The sequence below is a fragment of the Schistocerca americana genome, chromosome 1, assembly GCF_021461395.2.
Source record: "Schistocerca americana isolate TAMUIC-IGC-003095 chromosome 1, iqSchAmer2.1, whole genome shotgun sequence".
NCBI classification, from domain to species: domain Eukaryota; kingdom Metazoa; phylum Arthropoda; class Insecta; order Orthoptera; family Acrididae; genus Schistocerca; species Schistocerca americana.
Genome location: NC_060119.1, coordinates 617381104 through 617408442, shown reverse-complemented (window position 1 = coordinate 617408442; position 27339 = coordinate 617381104). Strand labels below are relative to the sequence as shown.

The 27339-nt window shown below is 38.9% G+C and overlaps 1 protein-coding gene across 4 annotated transcripts in view; it reads right to left on the bottom strand.

Moving 5' to 3' along the window:
* The window catches only part of LOC124607350 (broad-complex core protein isoforms 1/2/3/4/5-like), a 331766-nt gene that overhangs the window by 93843 nt on the left and 210584 nt on the right, over positions 1 to 27339 (bottom strand). Inside the window, exon 6 of one of the 4 annotated variants that reach the window (XM_047139702.1) lies at positions 22318 to 22994. The exons of the other annotated variants lie outside the window; for them this stretch is intronic. Within the exon in view, the coding sequence (XP_046995658.1) occupies positions 22798 to 22994 (197 nt within the window). The 3' untranslated portion in view covers positions 22318 to 22797. Of the gene's footprint in view, positions 1 to 22317; positions 22995 to 27339 lie in introns of those variants that run through there. 4 annotated transcript variants of the gene reach the window in all.

The window sequence follows — 27339 nt, the reverse complement described above, 5'->3', positions numbered from 1 at the left end:
AAACAAGATCCAGCTTCCTTCGTGTAAATCGGATCCTCTCCTTAACGATAGCAGAACCAGCTTTAAATAAAATCTTATTCATGGAAGTCGATTTTATAAAATGTACTAACCTGGCAAACCTCGGAATTATGCCATGGTCACGGCACCTCAGTAAAAAACTTAAAGAGCTCAATAATCTCGCTCTCAAATGTTTCAATATTGAACTTACAAAGACGTCGCTACAGTTCAGCTCCCAGTAATACATCGATCTCCCAGCATGGATCGAATGCGCAGCCACAGACGTAACTCATGCATATGTTACGTCTTTGCCGCTGATCAACATCACTGGCGCCTTGTTCATCTGTGGCCGCATGCGCAGTGGCGCGGTCCGCGAGTTTAAAAGGATGGAGCGAGCGCTGGAGCGTCAGTCGTACGGCTCTCTCTGAAGATGGCTGAACGATATACAGCCGAAATATTAGAAGAAGAAGCAGAATTTATGCGGCTGCATTCCCGAAATTTAATGGAGCAGTCTTTGCGCCGCGAAAACCTGAAGATTCACATGAAGCACATCATGTTGGCCAGCATGTTCACTAACAATGTGGCACAGTTGTCTCTTAGCCACACTTGGCAGTGGCCATTATGCAGACAGACAGCTTGTTCTTGATAGTTGTCAGGCATACAAAAAATGCGGCAGGTGGTGGCAGCTAAGATGGTAGAGCACATGGCTGGTTAGACAAATAGCCAGCCCTGTGTTTGACGGAGCAATAGATGCATTTATTACAGGACTGGAATAGATGGTAGTAGGACCATTTTTCCATTTAAGGGTTGAAGGGAAAAGAAGAGGGGTGAAGGAAAATAAGTGGAAAGGTCTAGGAAAAGGTGTAGATTTCACGAAATTTACCTAGAGCTGTGGGTCAGGGGAGACTTACCACATGGGATGAGAAGTCGGAATGTCTCCCCTGACACATGGTTCTGGGTGACTTTCCCGAAATTGACCCCTTTTCCTAGACCTCTCCAGTCCTTTTCCTTTACCCCTCTTCCTTTCCCTTCCACACTTCTGCCTGAAGAAGGAGCCACTAGCTCGGAAAGCTTGTCTAATTTCAACCCTCTTTTGTATGTTTTCTGTCACTGCTTGGTGAGTAGATTTTTTATCCATCCAGTTAAATTATTTTGTCAAAAATTGATTGTTTTCGATTTTCTTCCATTTAGATCCATTGTAAGGATATGGGGCAAGGAGCAAGGGGTTCAGAGGAGGGGCGCAGTAGGGGCACATAAGGACATTGCAAAGATTGGGTGAGTGGCGAAATACCACTGTGGGAGGGTGGGGAAGATATTTCTCTTTTCATGGTACAAACGAGGTAGTTGAAACTCCAGTGGAGAATGCGATTAAGTTGGTCCAGACTTCGGTGGTACTGAGTCACAATAGGGGCGCTCCTTTGTGGCCAGACAGTGGGTATATGGAGGATGAGAGATGACTGGTGAGACAAGGCACAGGAGATCTGTTTCTGGACAAGGTTGGGAGGCTAATTTCAGCCTGTAAAGGCCTTAGTGAGACCTCTGGCACATTTGGAGAGGGACTACTTGTCACTACAGTTTCAATGATCACAGATGGCTAGGCCATATGGAAGGGAGTTCTTTGTGTGGAATGGGTGGCAGCAGTCAAAGTGGAGTTATTGTTGTGGGTTAGTAGGTCTGATGTAGAGGAGGTGCTGATGCAGCCATCCTTGAGATGGAGGTCAACATTAAGGAAAATGGCTTGTTAGGTCAAGGAGGACCAGGGGAGGATAGTGCAATCTGGGCAGTTAGGAAGGATTCCTGTAGACGGCCATGAACAGATTAACATAGGATGGTGACATTTGGGTACCTACTGCTGTACCACAGATTTGTTTGTAGGAGATACATTTATAGGAGAAGTAATTCTGGGAGGCAGTATAATTGGTTATGGTGACCAGGAAGGTTGTAGGTTTAGGTTCTAGGTTTGGGGTCAGTGGGGCATTGGGAAAGGTGATGTTTGATATTGGCAAGGCCATGAGAACTGTGAATCTTAGTGAAGAGGCAGATGGCATCAACAGTGACAAGCAGCCTGCTGGGTGATAAAGAAAGAGGAACTGTGGAGATTTGGTGGAGGAAATGGTTGGCATCATTTATATAGGAGGAAGGTTACAGGTAATAGGCTGAAGGTGTTGGTCCCATGAGCAGAGATTTTCCCTGTGGGGGCACAGCAGTCAGTGACAGTGGGACATACTGGGTGGTTGGGTTTATGAACTTTAGGAAAAATGTTGAACGTAGAAGTGTGGGAAGTGGTGGGGGTGAGGGGGGAAAGATGGAGAGCGACGGAGAGAGGGGGGACGGGGGAGAGGAACGGAGAGAGGGGGAGAGGGAGGGAGGGAGAAGTGAGGTGAGAGGGAGACTCCAGGGAGAGGTCTGGGATGAATCTACAGATTTTAGGAGGGGCTGGAGATGCTGTTGGATTTTTGAATGGGGTCACTACTGTCAGGCTTGTAGATGGACATATCTGACAGCTGGTGGAGTCCCTCTGCCAGGTGATCCCTACATTTCATAAACACAATGGTGGAGCCTTTGTCGGCGCATAGGGTTATAAGATGGCCATAAGTATGTGAGATGTGCTTGTGAGAATGTATGTGAGATTTTTGTGTCTGAAGAAGGACTTTGTCCAAAGGATGAAATTTTTTTCATTGTGACTCCATAATGTGGTAACTAGCTACCTATGGTTTCCATATTGTTATTCCATCCTGGACTTTCCACTGTTTGATCAATCCTTGCAATATAGATTCCAATCTGAACTCAAGATTTTGATGCTGTTCACTTTAGTTTTCTGCTGCTTTCTCTTCCTAATATTATGTGGGCCTTATTATCTTTAATAAGTAATATTAATTCTGGAACATTACAATGGATGCTCTTCCAGTTTATTGATATCACATTAAAATTTTTTATTTCCATTCTGCAAGGACAAAAGTTCTATGAGTGTAGCACAACTGATCTATTTCAAATTTACCAGGAACTTCATCATTGACCCTAAGGAGGGATTTCTGTAGCATGAAAAAGAAGTATATCATCACTGACAATAGAGAGAGGTTTTTCTCAGCTAAAAAAGAACCATGCACATGAATTTTTATTTTATTTATTTTACTGCAACAATTTCACAAATATTACACATATTTGTAGCCTTTCAGATACATTTCTTCTTTGTTTGTCAATAATGATTAAGAAATAATGCATCCAAAAATTCCAATGCAATATGAGAAACCCCAGATAGTGGTAGTTTAGTAGCAGCACATAAAAAATAGATACTAATGTAACAAATTTCTGAAGCCACCAGTAAATCCATTTACTGCAGTAAATCTGGTTTAAAAATATATGAATGAGTATTAATAACAACCAATTTCTTTGATTGGTACAAAGTAACAACATGAAAACATGAAAGTAAAAGCTGAAAATAACATTTGTAGCAAAGATTAAAGGAATCTTACTCACCTAATAGAGGGAGGATCAGCATCAGTTTCGCAAATATATATCTCATCTGATGTAGTCCATTCTTGCATACTTTTCACTTCACGCACAATTTTTCTCTTGATTTGGAATATTGCCCATCTTATTCTCTTCTTTGTGATCTCTGGAGGTTTATTTTTCTAGTGCTCTTGTTCTGCGTAACAGCTGGAACAATTCTCTACCATTTCTTAAAGTTTCAGATTCCGTGTAGTTTTGTAGCTGCTCAATTGCTTGACAATTCTTCCTACATTAACTGAATGTAGCGTCTCTGTACTCAGAATGTATTTCTATTAAAAAGAAGAGGTGGATGCTAAGGATTAACTCTCTTCTTAAACAAAAATAGTTTACAATACTCAGTTTTGAAGCTTGCAAATTATTTTTCTCCAATAATCTGCAGACAATAGAACACATAATCTTTGTCAGATCTGACTGCTGGGTACCTTTAACCAGGGTACAACTGTCGGTTAAGCATAAAATTACGATCTAGCAGAGAGTCAGTCTACAATAAAGTACTTATGTACATAATGAAATAGTGATATTGACACATCTGTACATTAAGAGGGCCTCAAGACACGGTAAGGGAAATAGTTCTGTTTATGCACCTGTTCACGAAAGTATCACATAAAAACAACTGCATGGATTTTTATGAAATTTTCACTGGTGCATTCAATGAAATTTTGAGTACTGTAAAATCTTTGTTTTATAATGATTGGTCTGCAAGAAGAAAAGTTACACTATTCTGAAACTGTTCCAGACAAATCCAAAACATTCCTTCACCTTTAAGAACAACATACAGCACTCTATGTTTGCTGTCTCTTTAAATGATATGTTAGTTTACCTGTGTGTAACTCTTCAAATGTATAAGCAAAAGTGTCAACTGAAATTATTTACTAAACCCGAATACCAGTGTCAGGGTTGCCACAAGTTTCCCCAAGTGAAATTCCCTGAAATTTGCTGATTTCCAGGCAAATTTTAGCATTTTTTCCCTGACAAATTTTGACATCTCAAAGGTAAGTTAAGATGAAAGTTGACAGTCTGTCTTTGCAGTTATGGTACAAGAAACAATAGTGCAAATAAAGAAATATCTAACAAAAACTTGCAAGCAGATGATGTTTATTGATATGAGCAAACATATATAAAGTACTAAACATCAACATCTTTTGTAATGAACTGTTTTAGATGGAGAAAGCAGGCCAAATGGTGTATGTTTTTCATTTCACTAAAACAAAACACATTTGGTGACAAAAATATGGATTTCCTTGGAGTCGCAACATAGATCTAAAATACTTTCACTCATTTCAGAAATACCCCAGAAAAAAGTATGCCTCTTGAAAGAAGGGTATAAGGTAGAGAAGAATTGTGTAGACCAACACTGTAGGTGACAACAGTAAAATGTTGGTTCTACTATGTTCATTATTGTCAGTTATTACTCACTATGTTATATCTATTATTTCACAGGTATTTTGTGATCTTTCTTTCAAGAAATCTAGGAGTACATAGTGTACAAACTGTCAGCGACTGACACAATTTTCTTCTTCTTATAGTCCACACTTTCCAACATATAAATTACTTTTGAAGTGCCAAAATGTACTAGAACAAATAAAATGCCACACAGTACAGTGCACTTGTGGCAAGACAGTTTCAATTTCTGATGGCGATGGCGCCCATGGCCTCTGGGATGCTGATGAGCACCGTAGTCCTGGGCCCGTGGATAACCCATGAAAATCTGCTGCTTTATGCCACACACAAACAGACCCGGCCTGCAGAGAGATCTGTGAGACTACATCTGACACGCAGGGTTTGCACATTAATGGGAACCAAATGGCTTCAGATCAGCAGGCACGATCCATTACAGATACCCGTAGAAACAGCCTACGATTTTGGCCTGTCGGGGAAATCCACTCATGTGGTCAGCTATTCATGAGCCACAGACAACATATTGATGAAATGAGACCACAGTGATCATTCCGTGCAACAGATAACTTGTTCAAATACTCTGAGAATCAATAATAATGAGGATAGGTAGCAACTCACCATAAAGACTACTGCTGAGCCACAGACAGGCATGTAGAAAAGACAATTACACCCTCACAACTAAATTTTCAGCCATAGCTTTCATCAGAAAATGAGAGCACACACAGGTTCATACGATCACTCACACACAACTCATGCACATGTGACTGCTGTCTCCAACTGCTGCATCTACAGTCTCTGAGAATCAGATCCAAACAAACCACTCCTCATGCCTCCCTGTCTCTTGTCAGCAGCTGCTAGGCTAGTGGCAAGAAATGGTGGCAGCACTGACTGCAAGCTGAGGGGAGTGGCAGGAAGGAGAGAAGCAGTAGTAATGAGGCAGTAGGCAAGTGGCACATGAACTCAGCTGCACCCAGCCAATGGTGATGCATGACACATCAGTAAACAAACCATTTCATCTACTGATGCAAAAATGAGATTTTCCAGCCCCCCCCCCCCCCCCCCCCCAATTTCCCTGACGTGTTTGAAATTCTGATATTCCCCGATTTCCAGAACCTGTGGCAACCCTGAGCATGCTCTTATTCCCATTAAACAGAACCTGTGGCAACCCTGAGTGTGTTCTTACTCCCATTAAACATTAAAAGTAACTTCCAGTCACGTGATTCTTACAATTTTTTGACAAATTCACATGGCTTTTTCCATATGACTCTTAACATGACTGCTGTAAACTTTTTGAAATAACATTCATTATCATTTCTCAATTCACCTTTATATTCCGCATGATAGGTGCACAAGTACAAACACCCCAAGCAAACTAACAAGGGGACATCAGAAGTGTAAATAATGGATTTTGACGGGTCTCAGATATGTTGTAGAGGGACACGCCCTGAGTGTGGGGCTATCCGCATTTTTAAGGATGGGCCTTGGTTTTTGAGAAAACTGATTTTGAAGTTCACTGTGAATTTTAATACGCATAACATTAGCCTGGTGCAGCAGTTAAGGTATATAAACAACAGTGTAAATTGTGTGAAATTGTGTAGGCTTGGTCAAAAAGAAAGCGGACTGTCCACGCGGACATCCCGTCCGAACTCTGTGTATTGTGACAGTGTATCGCCTTGGTCACCACCTTTTATTTCGCTATGGCGACATAATTTCATACTACACAGAGTTCGCACGGACTGTCCTCTGTGAACTATGAACATGTATCGCCATGGTCAAACAAACGGCAGTGACCTAGCTCCTAAACCACTAGTTTACATTTGTTTTCAATGTCCGTTGCTTGCAATGCGTTGTTAGCGCCGTGCGTGTTCGAAGCATACAGTGAGATGAACGACCCAAGTGTGTCCACAGAAGTGCAGTCAGAAGAAGATACATCAGAGGTAGAGGAGTTGAATGAACAATTGAGAGGCGAAATCACTAATGCCATCAAATACGCCGAAAGTTGCTTCATGATTTAAATCTTCTAACAAATGCACCACCCAGCACAATCTCTGCTAATTCAATTGCAATTGGCAATGAGATATGTCTCACAATACAAGACCTGCTGGCCAAGAGACAAATCATCGATAGCGATGAATTAATAAACATCAACTAAGAAGACAAGGTGCACGAATATGAGGTGGTAAGTTTCCCTTTGTATAGTTGTTCCGCTTCTTGTGGATGAATCGTCATAATATAAAGCTATTTACTTTGCAGCATACAGGAGTAGAGGGAGTTGGTGATTTCGTCGTCGATGAATTCGCACATGAATCAGCAAATTATGTGCCTCTATTCTACAGAGAATGAGCAGTCGCTCTTGCAGTAGCTCATTCAAAATGGAGCCTAAAGAGTTTATAGTCCCAGGTGGTGTCTCTCGATTAAAACATAAATCAATGCTATATCGATGGAAGAGGATGTGAAATGGGGTGGAACTTGTGATAAATGCACACTATTGATCGTGAGACGTATGAACGATTTGTCAATGTGAGACACAATTTGGAACAGGTAAATCATATCAAAATACATGTCACATACATTGTAAGAAAGAGACTGGCTTGTGAAAATAATATATTTCTTCCACAAGCAGGTGACAGCTGGAACTTTACAGCAATGGGCGATGAATGCTGCTGCTGTTCCACTTTTATCTGATACCTTTCACTTCGTGGCCACTCGGCATGGGTCAAACAATTTAAACCAAAGCATAAAATCAGGCAAAGGAAGATTATGAAGTTCATCAGTTCTAACGAATGTGCAACAATGAAAGAAGTATTAGTATCTGCGGAAGAATTCCGCACACAAACGAAAATATTTACTGGTAAATTTTAACCTTGACTACATAATCAACACCGATCAACTGGGCTGTCAATATCAATCAGCTTTCATCAGATCCCTCATCGAGAAAGGGGGCGAGAACCATTCTCATGCAGAGAAAAGATATAAAAAAGATAAGTCATTTGCACATAGCACAGTACACACTGCATCATGAAATGTGATACTGTAAGATTTTTTATGTATGCAGGAACTGTCGGGAAAATTTGGCCCTCATGTTCAGAAAAGAGTAGATGAATTAACCCTCAAATTTAAAAATGTAACTGTGTCTTGCATGGGATTAGGGAAGTTCACAAAACTAGTGTACATACACTTTTTAAAATTTGTGATTCTTCCTTATGTGGGACAAGAAAAATTTCTATACATGATTGATACATGGGGAGGGCAGACTGACATGACCGTATATGATCACATCTTCGTGGATGAGAGGAATGCATGCACCTGAACTGTAAAACTTATCCCACCAAAGTGTACTCCACTTTTTATTGTATATTTATGTATTGTGTATATTTTTAGTGACAGATTAAAATTTTCATGAAGAAAATTCAGAATGCTCCCAATTTGTTGAAGACCAACAGAGCAATTGTGTCCAGGGACGATTCCATAAAACTACACTCATTAATTTTCCATCAATTCAGGGCACCAGCTTTTTGGAATATGATAAAATATGCATGGTTCGCATCAAAGTTAACGGATGAAAGAGAAACCATTTTGAATGTAAATGAACAACGTTTTCTGGTATCACTCTTAAAAACTCGGCGCCCCTGCAAGACAGTAGCTTTTATGAATTGTGCTTGGTGCTGTAAAACACTGTATTTCGGTTGCTTTTACGACAAATATCATCCAGATTTCTGTTGTAGCATAGCAAGTGGTGCAGGTGATAGCAAGTAAGATTTTGTAATAATGATGTCAAAATTAAATTACTACAGCAAAATTGAATATTTCTTAATAATTTCACACAATGTACACTGTCTGTCAATATTCTGTAAAATAAAATGGAAAAATGTCGGACTATTCTGATTAAAAAAAGCAAAAACACGGAAATGACACGAACATGGCACGAACATGGTACCTCCAGCGTGGTAGCTGTAGACCTTAACTGCTGCGCCACGCTGACTTGGTTGGAACACGGCTAATGTTATGCGTATACCGCATGCGGTGAACTTCAAAATAAATTTTCTTGAAAACTAAGGCCCGTCGCTAAAAAAGCGGGTAACTTCATACTCGGGGCACGTCCCTCTACAACATATCCAAGACCCATCAAAATCCATTATTCACACTTCCGATGGTCCCCTTGTATGTCACAAGCACAGTTAGCTAATTACATGCTGAATCTTATCAAAATTAAAAGTTGATAACAAAAGTGAGAGGAATCAGATAAATGGTTGTCAACTTGGTGCAATATGCTACTTGAGAGCTGTAGTAGTTAACTTTTTTACAGTGAGGGGACAGTATCATGAAGAACCATAGAGAAAGTTAACATATAGAAGACGCAGAGTATAGGACAACTACTACATTGTTAATACTCGGTATATGACAATGCAGAGTCTACTAAGTCCAATTTTCACAGTTTCAACTGAAGACCATATTTGTAATATCCAGACACTATTTCAGTGGTAGAAGAAGGGCGGCAGAAATGCTCCAGCCCACAGCTGAATTAGGAAGTGTTAACATGCCGCATGTCCATTTAACACTGCCTACACTGGTCATGGGCTGGAACAGGACTGCCACCCTTCGTCCACCAATAGATCAGTGTCTGAGTACTACTAATATGTAAAGCAGATATCGTGGAATTTGGATTTACACTCTTTACATCTCACATATGAATATAATCTCCCAAAAGAAAGCAATGAAATGAAATAAATGGGTACAGCAATGACTTGCTTGCAGAGCCAAATACTGATCACAGGTAATGACAGCTTGAATGTTATGATTTGTTTACCATGGTGTAACTGATGTTGCAGTCTTCTCTCCCCTCCCCTGTGTCTTCGATTCAGGATAGATGGGACTAACAAATGCTTCTACTGTGCAACACTTCAGCATTAGTTTCATTCCCCTTTCCTGATGATAAAATAATAATCTATGTACAACTAGTTGAAAATGATCCTCCACATCCTTATAAAGAATTGATATGAAAAAGTTTTATAAACAAGTAACTATAATGCAATTAATAACTTTCATCAAAGTATATCCAGATGAAACAACTCCTTGTTCTCACAGCTCTCTAACACAGTTTGTGGATCCTAACTGCATTACTTAACATGTACTGCCATTGACAGTTCACCACATGCTTTCGCAGTAATCAAGATTAGTAAAATATTTCTTTCACATTAAATGTGACATTCCAGTTAAGTGACAGAAGATCTGTAGTCTATCAATAATCCATTTATAGGCATGTTTTCCACATGTAGTCAATTTCCTGTACAACTTATGCATTACACTTAGCATCTGAATGACACAGCAAAATTCAACTGGAGAATATTAAAATGGCAAATACACAGTTAATGCAAGTAATTACTAAAATACAACAATACATTTCTTAATCTCTATGTCTGCTGTCAAACATTATGGATATTCAGCATTCATGAGTTTAAATTAAATATTTAAGATGCAAGAATGCTTGTCATGATTGATAAACATTAAGCATTCACTTAATAGCCTGTGTCTCTAGTATTGTGGCCTAATAAAAAATAGCTTGCCAATTTATGTCACCTACTAGCTTTTTCTTTCCAAAGACGTATCTGAGGGTATAGTATAATAGCTCAGCTTTCACATTGTACTGCTCGCTTCAGTATTTGAATATTGAATGGCAGACAAAGAAATCATCTCCATTATAAAATGATTTTCAGATGAGATCACTAATTTTTTCTTGTTTTATGGGGAAGGGTATGTTCTAGCAACAACTGCAATGAAACTTTGAAGAATATTTGTATTTTATTGTGAGTAATTTTCACCTTTCAATTAGTCTAATCTTTATGTTAAATGAATAACACAGATACAAATGAAAACCAAGCAAAAAGTTAGATAGCTTTACAATAATGCACATTTAACCAACAATTAATTTGAAATAATTATCCAGTACTTTATTTAAAGTATTTGATTACAAATTTGGTATAAAATAAATACATGTACTATAATAATATAAAATATTGTGCAACAATAAATTTTAAACATACTATGTTGTTAAAAACTATTAAAACATGAAGCAAACAAGTTTTGATTCAAATGTAGTAACATATAACACTACAGCAAACTGAAAACTACAATTACTTCTGCATAAAAAATTCTATCAAGTGAATCACAATGTACCTCACTGAACATACTACAAAACACACGACAAATTATAAATTTTGCAGCAAAGTTCTTGTAGAACATAAATACTTTAGTATTAACAGAGACCACTCAACAAAAAGCAGAAGCATTGTTGGTAAGTCACACACAGAAGGGAGAAAATTTACTAGATTTCAGATTTTATCTGCGCGCACACACACACACACACACACACACACACACACACACACACACACATATATATATATATATATATATATACATGATGCCAGCTAGACTGACAGTCCAAACGCTCCTTTGTGGTAGGTGGACTAATAGTGTTGGAGTTGGTGTCAGGTGTGGTGGCTGGAGGGAGAGGGAGGCAGGGAGACAGGCATAGTAGCTCTGGTTCAGTGATGATATCTTCATGGTCTGGACTCAGGGCCAAGATAGTCTATCCACTTTCCTTCAAAACTGCAACACCTCTTCTACCATCCACTTCACCTGGTCCTCATCTGCCCAATGTGCCACCCTCCTGGACATTGACTTCCATTTCTCTGATTGTTCCACCCACACCACTGTTCACATTAAATCCAGTGACCAAAAACATTATCCTAATTTTGACAGTACAGCCAAGGCCCCCTTGGACGCCATATCTTCTGTGATGAAAACTCCCTTACCCAATGTGGTGAAGATCTCTCAATCACAGACAGGCAATACTCTCAAACCTAGCCCACAAACAGATTTCTCGTACCATGTCATCACACAGCCCCATTCATCCCATCATCTCCAAGAACAAGCTACAAATGAGCACCCCCCTCATCAATGGGTGCTGATGGCCACGCAGTTGAGTGCCCCACAAACCAATCATCATCATCATCATCATCATCACCCCTCGTCACCCAACATCGACCCACACTGGAACAACTGAACCATATCCTTCAGCAGAGCCTTATCTCCCATCCTCTCCTGAAATGAGGAACATCCTACCCAACATGTTTCCCATCCCTCCTAAAGTGGTGTTCTGTCACCCACCCAACATGATTCCTGAGGCAGAACAAGGTACGAGACCTGCCCAATCCACTCACCCAGCACCTACTACAGTCCTGTCACAGGCTTATCCTACCACCATCAGCGGCTGGGCCACGTGTCAAAGAAGTCATGTCATATAGTCTACCAACTCTGCTGCAAACAATGCACAGCCTTTTATGTTGGTATGGACACCAGCCACAGATGTCCACCAGAATGAATGGCCACTGCCAACCTGTTGTCGAGAACAAAGTTGACCAGCCAGTGGTGTAACATGCAACCGAGCACAATGTGCTCAATTTCAATTGCTGCTTCACAACCCAAGCCATCTGGTTCCCTCCCACCATCACCAGCTTCTCTGAACTACGAAGATGGTGGATACACTTACAACACAGTCTGCTCCTGTAAGCGTCCTGGCCTTGTATCTCATGTAACCCACTGTCCCTGCAACCTCCACTCAACAGCTTCCCCTTCCTCCATCCTGTCACCACCTCCCATTCAAAATTCTCATGTTGCCTTCAGTGTGTACTGTTTCCCACCAGCTGCTACCATCATGCCAGTCCATATACCTCCCACCCCTCCCTCCTGCATTTCTAGCCAGCAAACTGACTGCCTCCCTCTGAACCACTAGCTACCCACTGCCAGTCCTTCCTTCTCCCTACCTTCTGCCTCCCTCTCCCTCCACCCACCATGCCTGACACTACCGCAACACAACTAGTCCACCTGCCACATAAGAGCATTGGCACCACCTGTGTAGCTGGCACCATGTAGTGGCATACACATGTGTATTTTATTCTAGCTCATCAAAGGATAAAACCCAATAGCTAGCAAGTTTTCTTCCTTCTGTGTTTGCCTATTGGCAATTCAATGCTTCTGCTATTCGGTGAGTGGCCTCCTCTAATGCTAATGTATTTACAGACGACCAAGTTATAACAGAAATATACTATTATTGGCACTGGACTGTCATTTCCAGGTTACATGCCTTCTATGAAGCAGTGTATGTTATCTTTTAGTTGACATAAGTAGTACAGATTCACAATATGTACTTATCATACACATTTTCTTATTTTTATAAGATAGAGGGATGTAACAGTGCAACATTCTCCCTGCAAATTACAAATACACTCTTTTACCTATGCCAAGGCACTGATAAACAGTTTGGAATAAAGAATTTCAATTAGGAAAAGCCTACTGAATGAGATTATGTTGCAACAATAACCTCTAAATATATTGTGATTCTACAAAACTGACACTTTTCTTTCTTTCTGTCAGTATTTGAACTGTGCCAAATATGTATATATACAGGAGTATATATACAGGAGAACTCCAATTATCTGATCCACAGCTATCCAGGCCACCAATTATCCAGATTAGAGAAAAAAGAAAACTGTACTATATGACTAAAAGTGTTGGTTTTGTCTTATAGTTACTATAAAAACAGCATCAGTTTAAAACCAATCCACACCAAATGTATTAAAAGACAAAATCTTCCAGTGAACAGTGAACACAGTACATGCATTGTTGTGTTTCTAGTACCCCGTCATTCTGTGCAGCCTACATAGAGTATACATTGATTTGTCACTATAAATTTCATCTTTTGTGTCTTGTTTTGTCTTGTGGGTTTTAATGTACTATGCAGCATATGCCTTCTAAAAGGAAACATGTTGTCTTACCTAAGGCAGAGAAAATAAAAGCCCTTGAACAATTATACAAAAGCATGAGTAGTTAGCAGTTAGCTGAGATATTTAGTGTGGAAACATCAACAGCTTCAGACATAAAAAAGTCCTCTTTTAAACTTGTGTGTCTACCTTGAGCATGACAATGGGAGTTCAACAAGAAAAGCAATGAAAACATCAGAAAACAAAGAGTGTGAACAGGTTACATTCAAGTGGTTTTTGCAGCAGCAAGCATTGGGAAACCCTCTTTTAAGACTAACTGTTCATGAAGAAGCAAAATTTTTAGCCAGGAAGAGCAGCAGTTTTTTTCATTTAAAGCAGTGAATGGCTAGCTCTGGAATTACAAGGCAAGAAACTTTATTCGTGAGTTGGATTTAAGTGGTAAAAAACTATAAGTTGACCCAGAGACAGTAAAAACATTTTATTGAAAAATTCAAAATTGAAGAAGAATTATTTGGAAGACACTGCTGGAAAGAACTTTACCTTCTAAAAGAAAAACTAATGTTCTTGGGTATAAGGTTAGTAAAGACCATGTTACCCTGTTGAATTATGCTAACTCTTTGGGGAACCTAAAAAATACCCTTTCCTTTGATGAGAAAATCAAAAACCCCAGGCTTTCAAAAATGTTAAAAACCTTCCATCTTTTACAAGAATCAACCAAAGGCCTGGGTGACTACTACTTTGTTTTGCGAATGGTAGAATTCAATCTTCATAGCTAAGAAGGCAGTAATGTGATGTTAATTCAGGACAATGCACCCACCCACCAAACAGAAAGGCTTATTGACAAAGAAGATGGACATTTCAAAACACTCTTCCTGCTGCCGAGCATAACAACTTTGTTGTAGCCAATGGAGTACAGGTTACTTAAACTATAAAGCGACATTACAAAGACAACTGTTGAAGGAACTTCTGACAGAACATGGAAATCAAGAAGGCATTATGGCTCATCACCAAAAAATGAATCTAAGGGATTGCTGTTGCATAGCACTTGAAGCGCAGAATTAGGTGTAGACAGTCACATTAAAAAGATCTTGGAATAAACTGAAAGGCATTTCAGTCAAGGATGATGTATAGAAAGATGAAGATGAGAAGAAGAAATGTGAAAAGGAAGAGTAAGAGCAAGAAGTGGCAGAGGACAAGGTATTACTTGGGGACATAAGAAAGATCCCCTGGATGTCCCAAATGCAGTACAGAGGATACTGGTGAGTGGCTTGTTTGTAATTCTTTAGACAGTCTCAGTCATGAAATCATTCAAAGTGTGATAGAATGTAAAAGTATAGTGAAAATGAAAGTTTCTACTCACCATATAGTGGAGACATGAGTCACAGATGGGCACAACAAAAAGACTGTCACAAATAATAGCTTTCGGCCAGTAAGGCTTTCATCAAAATTAGATGATACACACATGCAGTCTGAGGCAACTGAGGCCGTGAGCAGCAGCACCGGTGCATGATGGGAGGGGCAACTGGGTGGGGAATAAGGAGGAGGCTGGGGTGGGGAGGGGGAGGGATAGTAGGGTAGGCATGGCGGACAGTGACATTGGGAAGCTCCCCAACAGCACGTCACTGTCTGCCATGCCTACTCTACTATCCTTCCCCCTCCCCACTCAGCCTCCTCCTTACCCCCAGTCCGTCACCACTCCCATCATGCACTGGTGCTGCTGCTCGCAGTGTGGCCTCAGTTGCCCGAGACTGCAGTCGTGTGTCTGAGCTGCGTTTGTGTGAGTGTGTATGTGTGTGTTTGCTGTCTAATTCTGACAAAGGCATTCTTGGTCGAAAGCTATTATTTGTGAGAGTCTTTTTATTGTGCCTATCTGCGACTCAGCATCTCTGCTATATGGTGAGCAGCAAATTTCCTTTTCACAATATTGTTATATTCAATCCTGGATTTTCCACTGTTTGAAAGTGTGAGAGAAGAAAGTGATGGCCAGGAGGGTGACATTGTCACTGAACCAGATGGAGGACCATCAACTAGTGAGGCATATGCTGTCCTGACTCTGCTCCTGGCATGGATGGAGCATCAGCCTGAGTATGACCATATATGGCTTTAAGTTAAAAGAACAATTTCACTAGCAGCAACCACCTTGAAAATACAGTCCTGAATTTGTAAATCTGTAATTACAAGAGGAGTATGTATTTGAAAGATCTCGTTCATCAATCAGCGTTCTCACAATATAGTTAAACAAGCTAAGAAAACAAAGTTCCATGAAAAAAGGAATAAATTAATAGAGAACATGGATCCATCAACTGTGTTGCTTCAGTTTGTTTGTAAAGTAAAACTAAAACTCATGGTGACATCTATACGTGATAAACTTAGAACCATTACATAACTGATAAACTCCTGGGTTAATCTTCAATTCACTGAGAACAAGACACAACTACTAATTTAACACCGCGAAATGCTTAATGGTATGCATATGTGGTCGTGCAGAATGAAAAATGTATGATCTTAAGTTTTCCAGAAGAATAAACTGTTTGTATTGCTCTCAAGTGTCAAGCTGAGTGCACTCATTTACGAAACAATACACCTGGCTGGACACTCAAGAGCGGAACAAACAATGAAAAGTATGCTGAGGAAATAACTGCATGGCACTGATACAAGCCAAATTAAATACAATACAAAATATAGACCCCTTCAGCCTGCTACGGAAAAGAAACTACGATATACTGATCAACAACAAGTGTATCACTTTCGAAAACATTCTTTCAGTGCAAAAAGGGGATTTTCTTGAAAGACACTGTCATCCATTGGTGAGTCATGACCGATTTAAATAAAGAGATACTCATTGCCAAGTGCAAATATTTACGTAAGTATTCAGTGTTTCATGTGTATTGTTATACCTCTGAAGTCGGAAATTCAGAAAAACTATATTTTGAAACTTTTCTATGTGCAGAACAACACACATGTGAACATTACACAGAATACTAATGTAAATATTTGCATTAGGCAACGAAAATAATTTCTCCAAACGCATCTTGCTATGTGTGAAAAAATACCTGGCTGGTGCAGTATTTAATTATTTAAGTCATGCATGATACAGTTGCAGGCTTGCCAAGAACATCGTTTGTGGTGAATGAAATTAAGACGATTCACGATGCTTTGCCTGTGGTGGAGTGACAAAATGATAAACGTGAAATGGCAGTGAGATACAGCCCTTCCAAGCCTCCAATATAACAATCTAAAAAATATGAGTGAAGAAGTAATGACAATTATGATGAGTTCTTGTTTTAGAGTGACAACGATTAAATGATTCTAACTAAAGAGATGACAGTATATGAAGAACTTCATTCTGCATCAGTGATGGAAGTTTTTTTTGGCTAGTGACAGCAGCCTAGTTATAACTCAAAGAATATGTGCCTTTTCAAGTTGGTGAACAACACAACTGTAAAGAACTTTTTGACAGTAGATTAAAGCTCTTTACTACCTCCAACTTTATTCATCAGATCAAAAGCCCAACAGTTGTAGTTTCTCATTTAAAGCACTACAGCAAATTCAGGACGTTATCACAACAAAGTTTTGCAAAATATTTCAAGAATTTCTTCACTACAGGAAAAAATAAGTCGAAGGGTCACACAGTCAAATGTAAGAGTCATGAATGAACATTATTCAAAAGATAAATGATAATGTTTGAAAACTAACACCATTTCAATGTTTTAGGATCAAATGTCATAGAAGTGTCTGAAAGGTACTGGGCAATGATAAGCTCACAGTTTATTGACATAGTGTTATGTTTCTGGTATCTTTTAGTTTTGGTTGAAAAACATCTTTTTGGCATTAACCATATGATTTCGGCTTCAGCTGTCTCTAATGATACAACAGCAATTCATGCTTTTTTTTTTTACACAGGACTGCTTAAAAAATATGGAAGATATCACTAGAACTTATGCTGACTCTACATCTTCTACACTGCACTTCAGCTACCGAATAAAACAATTAAAATGGGATCTGCCATTTGCAAGGTTATGAGAAAGCCCATACCATCACACTTACTAAGGTTGTAATCAATGCCACAGGTAAAAACATGTACTTAAACTACTGATTACCATCAGAGAAATAAAAAGCATTCTGAATAATCATTTATATATTTCAGGGGTGTCTTAATAAATGGTGAATCCTAAATGAAGAGATTTACCAAAGAAAACAAATATGCACAATTTGGAATTGTTTGTATGCTGTTTCAACTCATAAATGATGGCAAGTAAACTGACAAAAAGTCTGCTGAAAAAGGCGTTCAGTCAGAATATAGCTCACAACCAGAACATGCAAATAACATAGTGGTGTTCACAACGTTGTGCAAAAAATGGAATAATATTACCACACAAGTCCCTAAAGGTTCAATGTATTCTGATCACTACATTTGTGTGTCTTTTCTAAACTGATGTGAGGTCACATCCACTGAATGAAAATAAAATTAATAGGCAAAGAAAACTCTGCGTGATAATTCCCAGTATGATATGTTTTACAGTGGTTATGTTTCTTGTCCAGAAAGATTTCTAACAGCCACAAAAACATTGCAACAGATGGTGACAGTTTAATCTTTAGAATAATAAGGTGAAAGTGTTAAATCCGACTTTAAAGCACTGACTGTAATGAATTTGTTTATTACTAAATTTTTATGGCATTAGTTACTGTAGCCTTACTGAACATACCTTTTACAGAAATCTGAGATAAGCTTATTACTTAATAGAAAATTTTACTAGTTCAGGTTCTAAGTGGGGCTTTCAACGTAATTTTACTACACAATTTGTATTATGGAGAGAGGGGGAAAAGAAAAATAAATCAGTGGAGTAAAACTGGCTCCCACCATTTTTAAATTCAGGAACTGCTATAAAAATATCTATAAAGAGCTGCATTGTCATTATGGAGAACTCTGCTTCTGCAAAATATATATATATATATAAAGTTTCAATCATTCAATATAAAGCTATACAAATAGGAGAACTCTCCTTCTTAATGAGTACAGCAAGAGCATACTTAACTTCTGTACAGCAAATCATGTAGTACTTTATCTGGTGTGTGTGTGTGTGTGTGTGTGTGTGTGTGTGTGTGCGTATGTAAAAATATATAAAATCAAATCTTGTACTGCTGTACACCTACACACTCTGCAAAAATGACATACTAAAAATAATGTAGAAATGTCTAAATTTTTATTTTTTTTAAATGCTTAAGATTTTCAGTAATACTGCCTAGCCATGTCATTGCTATTATTATTATCAGAAAAATCTAATATCTCCCACAGACCTGAGACAATTGTCATGTTCTTACAATCCATCTACTACTTGAAGATTCCAGATAAATGTGTAGTTCATCTTTGTTACACAAGTGTAACATACACAGATGAGTCAAAAAAGTACACAGAACTTACAGCACCATCTCAGACTGGACTAAAAATGACCTGATGTGTTGTCTGTATACGGGGAACTTAACAGTCCATTATTCTGCTGAACACATTCCTTCAGAGAAGGACGGGGCTGTCTAGCAGATCTGTGCTTGTCATACATGTGGGCGTTCAAACTGTTCTTATTTTTAAAAACACCTCCACAAAACTGGCAATGAAATGGGCCACAAGCCTTGCCATGGATATTTGCCACATGTGATGCCAGAGATGATTTCTTATTAAATATTTTTTCACATTTTGTGCAAGGAAATTTCTCTGGTTGAATACTGGAACCCATATCTGGAAAGGAAAATAAAGGATGAAATAAATTTTCTGATTTTGAAAGCGACACTTCCATAGGTAACAGTGAAATAATTGTATCACTGTTTATATAGGCTTGTTATCAAACTATACTCCATTGTTCACTGACTTCTTGTGGTAAAATTAGTTCAGTAAAAGCAATTTATTGGAAACAAATACAATCTGCCTCACTTACACTGATTAACATAACAATCTGATAATTAATTGTGAAATAATTTATTATGTTTGAGGACACAGGCAGACTCCGGCGCACTGAAGTCAAAGCCATGAGAATTAAGTCTCTCTATAATACCGCATTGATTATATGTGACGGGTCAAAACTGTGTGCCACAATGGGATTCAAACTTGGATCCCTGCCTTTTGTTGGCAGTGAGTAGCCAATTATGCTGAGCATGCCTCATTGGTTGAGTCAAAGCTTTAACTTCTTACAGGCTGTTACCATTTCCTTTCGAACTCTGCTGTGGCTCTCCCACAGTGTTGCGTAACTATTAGCTGGTGAGAGAAAGGATATAACAGGGAGGATACAGATACATCAAAACTCATTGCTATATCAGTTCTCTCAGAGGTGTGTGTCTTATGGCACCATGGGAGAGCCTCTGCAGAGATCAAAGGTAAAACTGTGACATGATGGAGCTTTGAGCTTACCCATTAGAGAAGCCTGAATGGTGTTGATTAGTGGTGTGGACTGCCAACAGGTACCTATGTTAAAATCCCAGTCCAGTACAAAGTTCAAACTTGCCACATATAATCTGTTCCTTTTTAGTAACATTTAACAATCTCATTCACAACACTTGTTCTCTCTCTCTCATGCACACACTCTGTGACTGTGATGGTGTTGGTGGTGGTGGTGGTGAGGGGGGTGGGGGTGCTCTTGAAGAACCAAAGCCTCTAACAAGCACACCGACTTTTTAGATCACTTCATACCTGTTAATGATTCGCTTCAATTACACTGATTCTCAACCGATGTTGTATGCAGTCGAGTTACAAACCTTGGCAAATGACGATCAGCCCTAATGTAAATTGTGAAGAGTTCTACTAAAATCAACAGTCTCAATCTATTCCCAGTGGCAAACCGCACAAACTAATACGTTGTGTAGCCAGTCAGAGCACTAGAATTTATCATATGGTCTAACCAATATAGTACCTACAATAATCATAATATTGAGGCTTTTAAAGTATCTCAAAAAGAAACCTGATTTTGATACTGAAAATGTCACAACGTAAAAATAGTTAAAATGAAGAAATGCTAATCAATAAGTTTGTTATTGCACATTTTATTTTTTATGTTTTCTTCTTACGACCATTCCCACAGGTGGTTCCAATTATATACATAAATACCCCCATTTCTCACAAAGACCACAATTTTTTGATTGTATGTTTGTTATCTTTAACATATGTTGACACTAGTTACTGCAGGTAAGACAGAGAAATTAAGTATTACAAAATTGGATATTATGAAATAGTGAAAACTAATAGAAAGACTTGCTCGTACAGGGTGCGGCACTTAAATCTGGCCAAACTTCAACTTGAATTTCCCACCATGTTGTAGTTCCACCAGAGGTTGTGATTGGCATTCTTGAAAGCCATAGGTGCGTAGTACACAGTCAGAACCTCAAAATGGCTGAGATGTTATGGACAAGTGTGAAGTACAACCGAAGAACCGCAATTATTGAAAGTCTTCATGTGCGGCGTTCACCCACTGAAATAGTCCGATTCTTCAGGTACCCGAGATCAACTGTTTATGATCTTGTGGTCAAGCATAATGGTTCGGAGATGTCTGGGGGAGGTTCTGCTAACCCAGTGAGGAAAACTCATTCAAGGAAACACGTCTCACAAACAATGGCAGTCATCGAAATGTCTCAGGCACTGATTTCGGAGGACCTGGAGCAATTGGTGAGGAAATTGGCTTCAGTATCAAATGTCAGTGAGCAAACAATGTGTCGGATGGCAGAGGAGGACTTCATATGAGCCATTTAGACTGAAAGTGGCTCTCGGATAACACTGACATGTTCTGGTCAAAGGAGTTCAGGCCCCCGATTACCCCAAATTTGAACACCGTTGACTACTATGTTTGGTGCATAGTCGAAAGAGTTACCAATAAGATGAGGCACCCTAATGTCACGTATCTACACACTGCTATCAAAGCAGCATTCACGAGTATGAACAGCACTATTTTAAGGAGTCCATGCAATCGTTTCAGGCCAAGATTGGAGGTAGTCACTGCGGCTGAAGGGGGTTACAGTGAGTAATGTTACTCTTGCAAGATACTACTACTTATATGTGGACAGATTTTCAGTTTCACTTGTATTTTGTTTTAATAAATTTGTTTCTAAAAAAATGTTTCGTTTGTCTGGCTTTAAGTGCTGCACCATGTATAGCATAATGTATAGCTCAATAGCTTGCCAGGTGAGCCACACCCGGACTGAATCCATGTGGTGTATTAACAACTGTGGGCTCTCACACCAGCCAGCCTTAGTGTGCTTGACCTGTTTTCCATGCCCAATTAGGTAAATGTTGGGCTGGACCTCAAATTCCACCTCAGTAAATATGAAATACAAACAGTTAAAATAAGTTTGCACAATTCAAAGGAAAAAAAGATGGCACACATAGCTTCCCTCTCTTAGGTTAAAATGATGACTGGTGTAGGGAAGGGCATATGACAACAAAGTTAAATAATAAAATAAACTTTGCTAAATACAAAGTGAAAATAAATAGAGATGAAAAGTTAAGGTAACACTGAGAAGTTTATTGCATCAACAACTACCATTTTAAAATTTCTGAGTCAATTTGTGAGAAATTGCTATCACAACAGTAACAGTGCCCTTAGAAATCTTTGCCATTAAGAGTATGTTACTTCCAATAAAATTAATATTAATGACAATGCAAAAAAGTCCTTTGAAATTGTTTCATAAAATGTTCAAGTTGCACATGTTCAATTCACATTTTTACCTATCTGTGACACATCATACTTTGCATCTACAGCACTAAGCAGATACGTGAATACAATAACTCATATCAAATATATCATTCACTATATGATGCCAAAAATCTAAAGCAAATGTACCTTTTGCAAAATCCACATACATGTTAAATAAATATCCAGAAGTATATATTAATGAGTTGATTTGACAGAACTCCGTGTAAGGATACCTCTTCACGATCTGTATTTTAGCTATCATCCTGAGTGACTTAAATATCGACAGGTTATGGTGTCATCTGTCTTACTAAATTATTAAAAACAGGTTTATGAAAACCAATCCTACTTGACTAGAAAGTTGATAAGACACATTAGCAATGTCAGGTACTGTGAATTTCCCATGTGTATTAATCTTTACAAAATTTACATTGTGCTCTTTAATTGGAAACAGTATTATATCGATGATATATGTGCATATGGACACGAAGTGTATTTCTATTCTTGACACGGCGACCACATACTGTGCAAAGAAATGGTCCACGATCTGCTCCATGTGCATTCTTCACATGGACTGTCAAGTTGAATTTATTACAAAAACTACGGTGGCACAGTGCGCAGTCCAGTCTTCCTGATTCTGGAACGTAATGGATTCATTGCAGTCTTCAACTCCAAAGCCATAAGACAAAATGTGGTGAAAAAAAAAAAAAAAAGAAAACAAGGTTATACATCATGAAATAATTAAATTCGGAAATTTAAGTCATTCTCACAGTGTTCCTGAATTAAGAGATATGTTACAACAATTTACACAGCAATAAATTTTTAAAAAATGCAGCACAATTTTTAATTGTGCTTATTGTATTGAAACAATTCTGCATTTTACTATAATAACCACACTAAGTAAGCAACACATAGGGAGATACTAACTACTAAAAGGCAGAAGTAAACTGTATAACTCCATTTTAGCCCTTAGAAATGGCTGTGAAACCCTGTGTGGAGGTTTTGTTTGTTGTAAAACAACAGTTGCTGCTGCCAGGTATTATTTTCCAATATTCACTTTTGGCACTTTGGAAATAAGTCCAATTATCAAGTGTGTTTTTCATCAAACATCAAACCTAAAAAAAGTCATAAAACTTCAAAAACATCCTTAATAATGCCTTGCCTCCTGGCCAACAATGCCATATGATCATTTCATTTAATTTCATCTGCTTATAAACAGAAAATGTTATAACAGAACAAAGAAAACCATTGTATTACTATGTTGAGTCCATGTGTTAGAAGAGTTGTGTCAGAGACTGTACAGAATGTGCCAACTACGCATCATATCAAATGAAACTTCCATAAAATAATGAAACGATAAGATGACAGATTATTATATCATTAAAAACTCTTTAACAATTCACAAAAATGTTGTTAATAAAGGCAAATCCACATTTTCACTTCCCATCACACTTCATGATGAATAACTATTCTTTGGCATTATGCTACCTAAGGATTTGAGGAGGTAATGGATGCCGCACTCGATTTATGAATAGAGGTCACTGTGACAGGGTATCTAATTGAACACATCTGACAGAGTTCCTCCTCAAATCCTTAGGTCCATCCCGAAACCTCTCTCCTGAGTCTCTGTCTGTCTGTCTGTCTGTCTCTCTCTCTCTCTCTCTCTCTCTCTCTCCCCCTCTCTCCCTCTTCGCTCCCACCTCTCCTCGCACCCCTACCTCTATGTGCTTTTTAAAGCTATTAAAATGAACACCCAGAATGCCCCATTGTGGTTGGTTAATGCGTCCCCAAAGAGAGAATCTCTGCTCTCATGAATGAACACCTACCGTCAGGCCATTTCATGTAACCTGCCATCCTATTATAAAAGCCACCAACCATTTCCTCCACTGACTCTTCACCGTTCCTGTTCCTTTACCACTCATCACACAGCTCATCAATGTTGATGGCACCTCCCTCTACACTAACATTCCTGAAGACCATGGTGTCACCGCTACTGAATGCTACCTTTCCCAACACCCAACTGACTCCATACCTTTAACCTAAACCACAACCTTCCTGGTCACCGTGAGCAGCTATACCACCACCCACAATTACTTTTTCATTGAAAGCATCACCTATAAACAAATATGTGTTACAGCGATAGGCATCTACATGGCACCACCTTATGCCAACCTACTCATTGGCCATCTGCAGAAATCCCTCCTAATCACTCAGAATCACAAACCCTCTCCTGGTTCAGATTTAGTGATGTCATCTTTGTGATCTGGACTGAGGGTGAAGACACTCTCTTCACATTCCTCCACATTCTCTACCACTTGCTTCACTGGATGGTCCTCAATCCAACAAGCCACCTTCCTCAATGTCGACCTCTACTTCAAGGATGGTTACATTAGGCCTTCACACCAAACCTACCAACCACCAACAATACTTCCATTTTGACAGCTGCCACCCATTTTGCACGAAGTTGTATCATACATATGGCCACCTGTAGTCACCTGGAGTGACAAGCAGCCCCTCTTCGAATATGACGAGTTTCTCACTTGGGCCTTTGCAGACAGAAATTACTGCCCCACCCCTGTCCGGAAAGAGATCTCCCATGTCTTGTCTCGTCATTCACCTATAATTCTCCATATACCCACTGTCTGGCCACAAAGGAGCACTACTCTCATGACTCAGAACCATCTAAGTCTGGAGCAACTGAGTCACATTCTATACCATGGTTTCAACTACTTCTCATTGTGCCCTGCAATGAGAAATGTCCTCCCCACCCCTCCCACAGTTGTATTCTGCTGCCCACCCAACCTACACAATATCCTTGTCCATACCTACTTCTCCCCTGCTCTGAACCCCTTGTCTTGTGGCTCATATCCTTGCAATAGACCTAGATGCAAGACCTTCCCCATAAATCCTACCACTACCTACTCCAGTGCTGTGACATGTGTCTCATATCCCATCAAAGGCATGACCATGTGTGAAATATGCCATGTGACTTACCAAGTAAGCTCCAGCCACTGAGCCATTTTCTACATGGACATGACCAACTAACAAGCTGTCAGTCAGTCAGTTATCATCAAACTGTGGCCATCTCTACAACATATTCTTTGATTACATAGCCCAACCAGATCTCAATCTTTGCTAGTCTGTGTCTTCCAACTATCTAGTACCTATTCCCTTCTCTGCTCTCACTGCAGCACTACACACACCTTCTATCATGCCAGTCTTCTCCCATTCTCAATTTGCCCTCCTCCTCCCCCAATTAAAATCAAATTTAAATCAGTCAACTGAGTGGCAGTCTGAAGTAAGATTCTCATACACTGCATTTAACATTTCAAGGTAATAAACCGGATGAGCACTAATACTACACCATGAAAAATTGTTCTTTAACAACATAAGCACTTTTGTTGCTTTTGGATTGCAGTAGGAATAAAGAATTAACTGACAAGGAATTCCAATGCAAGCTCATAGATTATAGTTCTCAAGTTACTTTTGATTCAGAGTACTAGTTGATTTAGAAAAGAGTGTGTGTGTGTGTGTGTGTGTGTGTGTGTGTGTGTGTGTGTGTGTGTGTGTGTCCCCTTCCTTTGGAATCAACAAATATCATGGAAATTGAGTAGAATGTAGCATTAAGAGAGAAAATGCATTATGTCACATATCACTTCTGAGTAGTTTTCTCTGCATGCAGTACTTAGAATTATTTCTTTTAGTACAGAATGCATTTTAAGCCCTGTGTGCTTGTGTTTAGGTACTTGAACAGTGCAAATATTTTTCTGGCATTCTGGCCTGAGACGCTGGAGTTGGTAGTCATTTGTGCATGAGGTGTGCTTGCTTGCTTGCTTGTGTGCGTGTGTGTGTGTGTGTGTGTGTGTGTGTGTTTTACTGACGAAAGCTGTGGCTGAAAGTTTTATGTGACTGTCTTTTGATTGTGCCTGTCTGCAACTTGATGTATCTTCTTGTGGTTAGTAACATTCTGTCTTCTCCTACATTGTTGATATTCTTATCTGGAGTTTCCACTGTTTGATATACATATATTTTACGTTAATACTTTTCCTGTTAGGATTAACAGGAATATTATAAGGAGGCACACTATAACTACAATTTTTACAAAACTCTGACAAGATGTAAAAATAACTTTCTGTTTCCAGTGGCAGTTTTTAAGAAGGGCACGAGAAGGTGTATATATAATTTTCATCTCACTGCATACTAGTAAACAAAATGCAAACAAGTCAATGAATATCCAAATGTAAAGACGTTACAATTTGTCATATAAGCATTTGTTTTTATTTCTAATATGATACAAAGATGTTACATTATTATTTATGCGCAGGTATCCTTTGCAAGACAATTATTTGTGTGGATATTAAATGTGCTTATGTTGTGAAATTGTTACAACTATTAAATATTTATTTCCTTAGGAAAAAAATAAACTTTTGAAATTCCTGAAAATGCTGTGGCTGTTAAACGCTGTTATTCATTTAACACATTTTTAGAATTTTTCTATGTGACAGTATTTCTAATTGTTCTAGCAGATCAAGTTTTTTACACCCAATTTCCCCGTGGAGTACAGTTCGTCTGTTGTGGATGTCATTTAAAGTGTACCTATTCAGGTGCATATTGTTAGTTGCTGAGAATTTATCAAAGTGGTTTAGACAAGCATCATTGTGGTTTTTGTATCATATATGAAAAGTTCTTCCTGTTTTGTCTCCGTATGACACAGGGTCTATTACACTGTAATACAGGCTGGTCAAAAACTGTCTGAAAAGCTTGTTAGGGCCTTGCAGGGTAGGTTGTGCAGAGAAATAATCATTGAGGGAAAAAAAAGAAAAATTCTATACTTTGCAACATTTCTGAGTCAATTAGCACTGAAGTCAGCCAATCAAGCCATTGTGCATGCAAATTTAAGAAGCCCGCCCAATACAATTAGTGTCAGTTGCGTGCATGATAGTGCATGAGACTGCTCAGCCTTTCACTCAGGTTCGATCCCT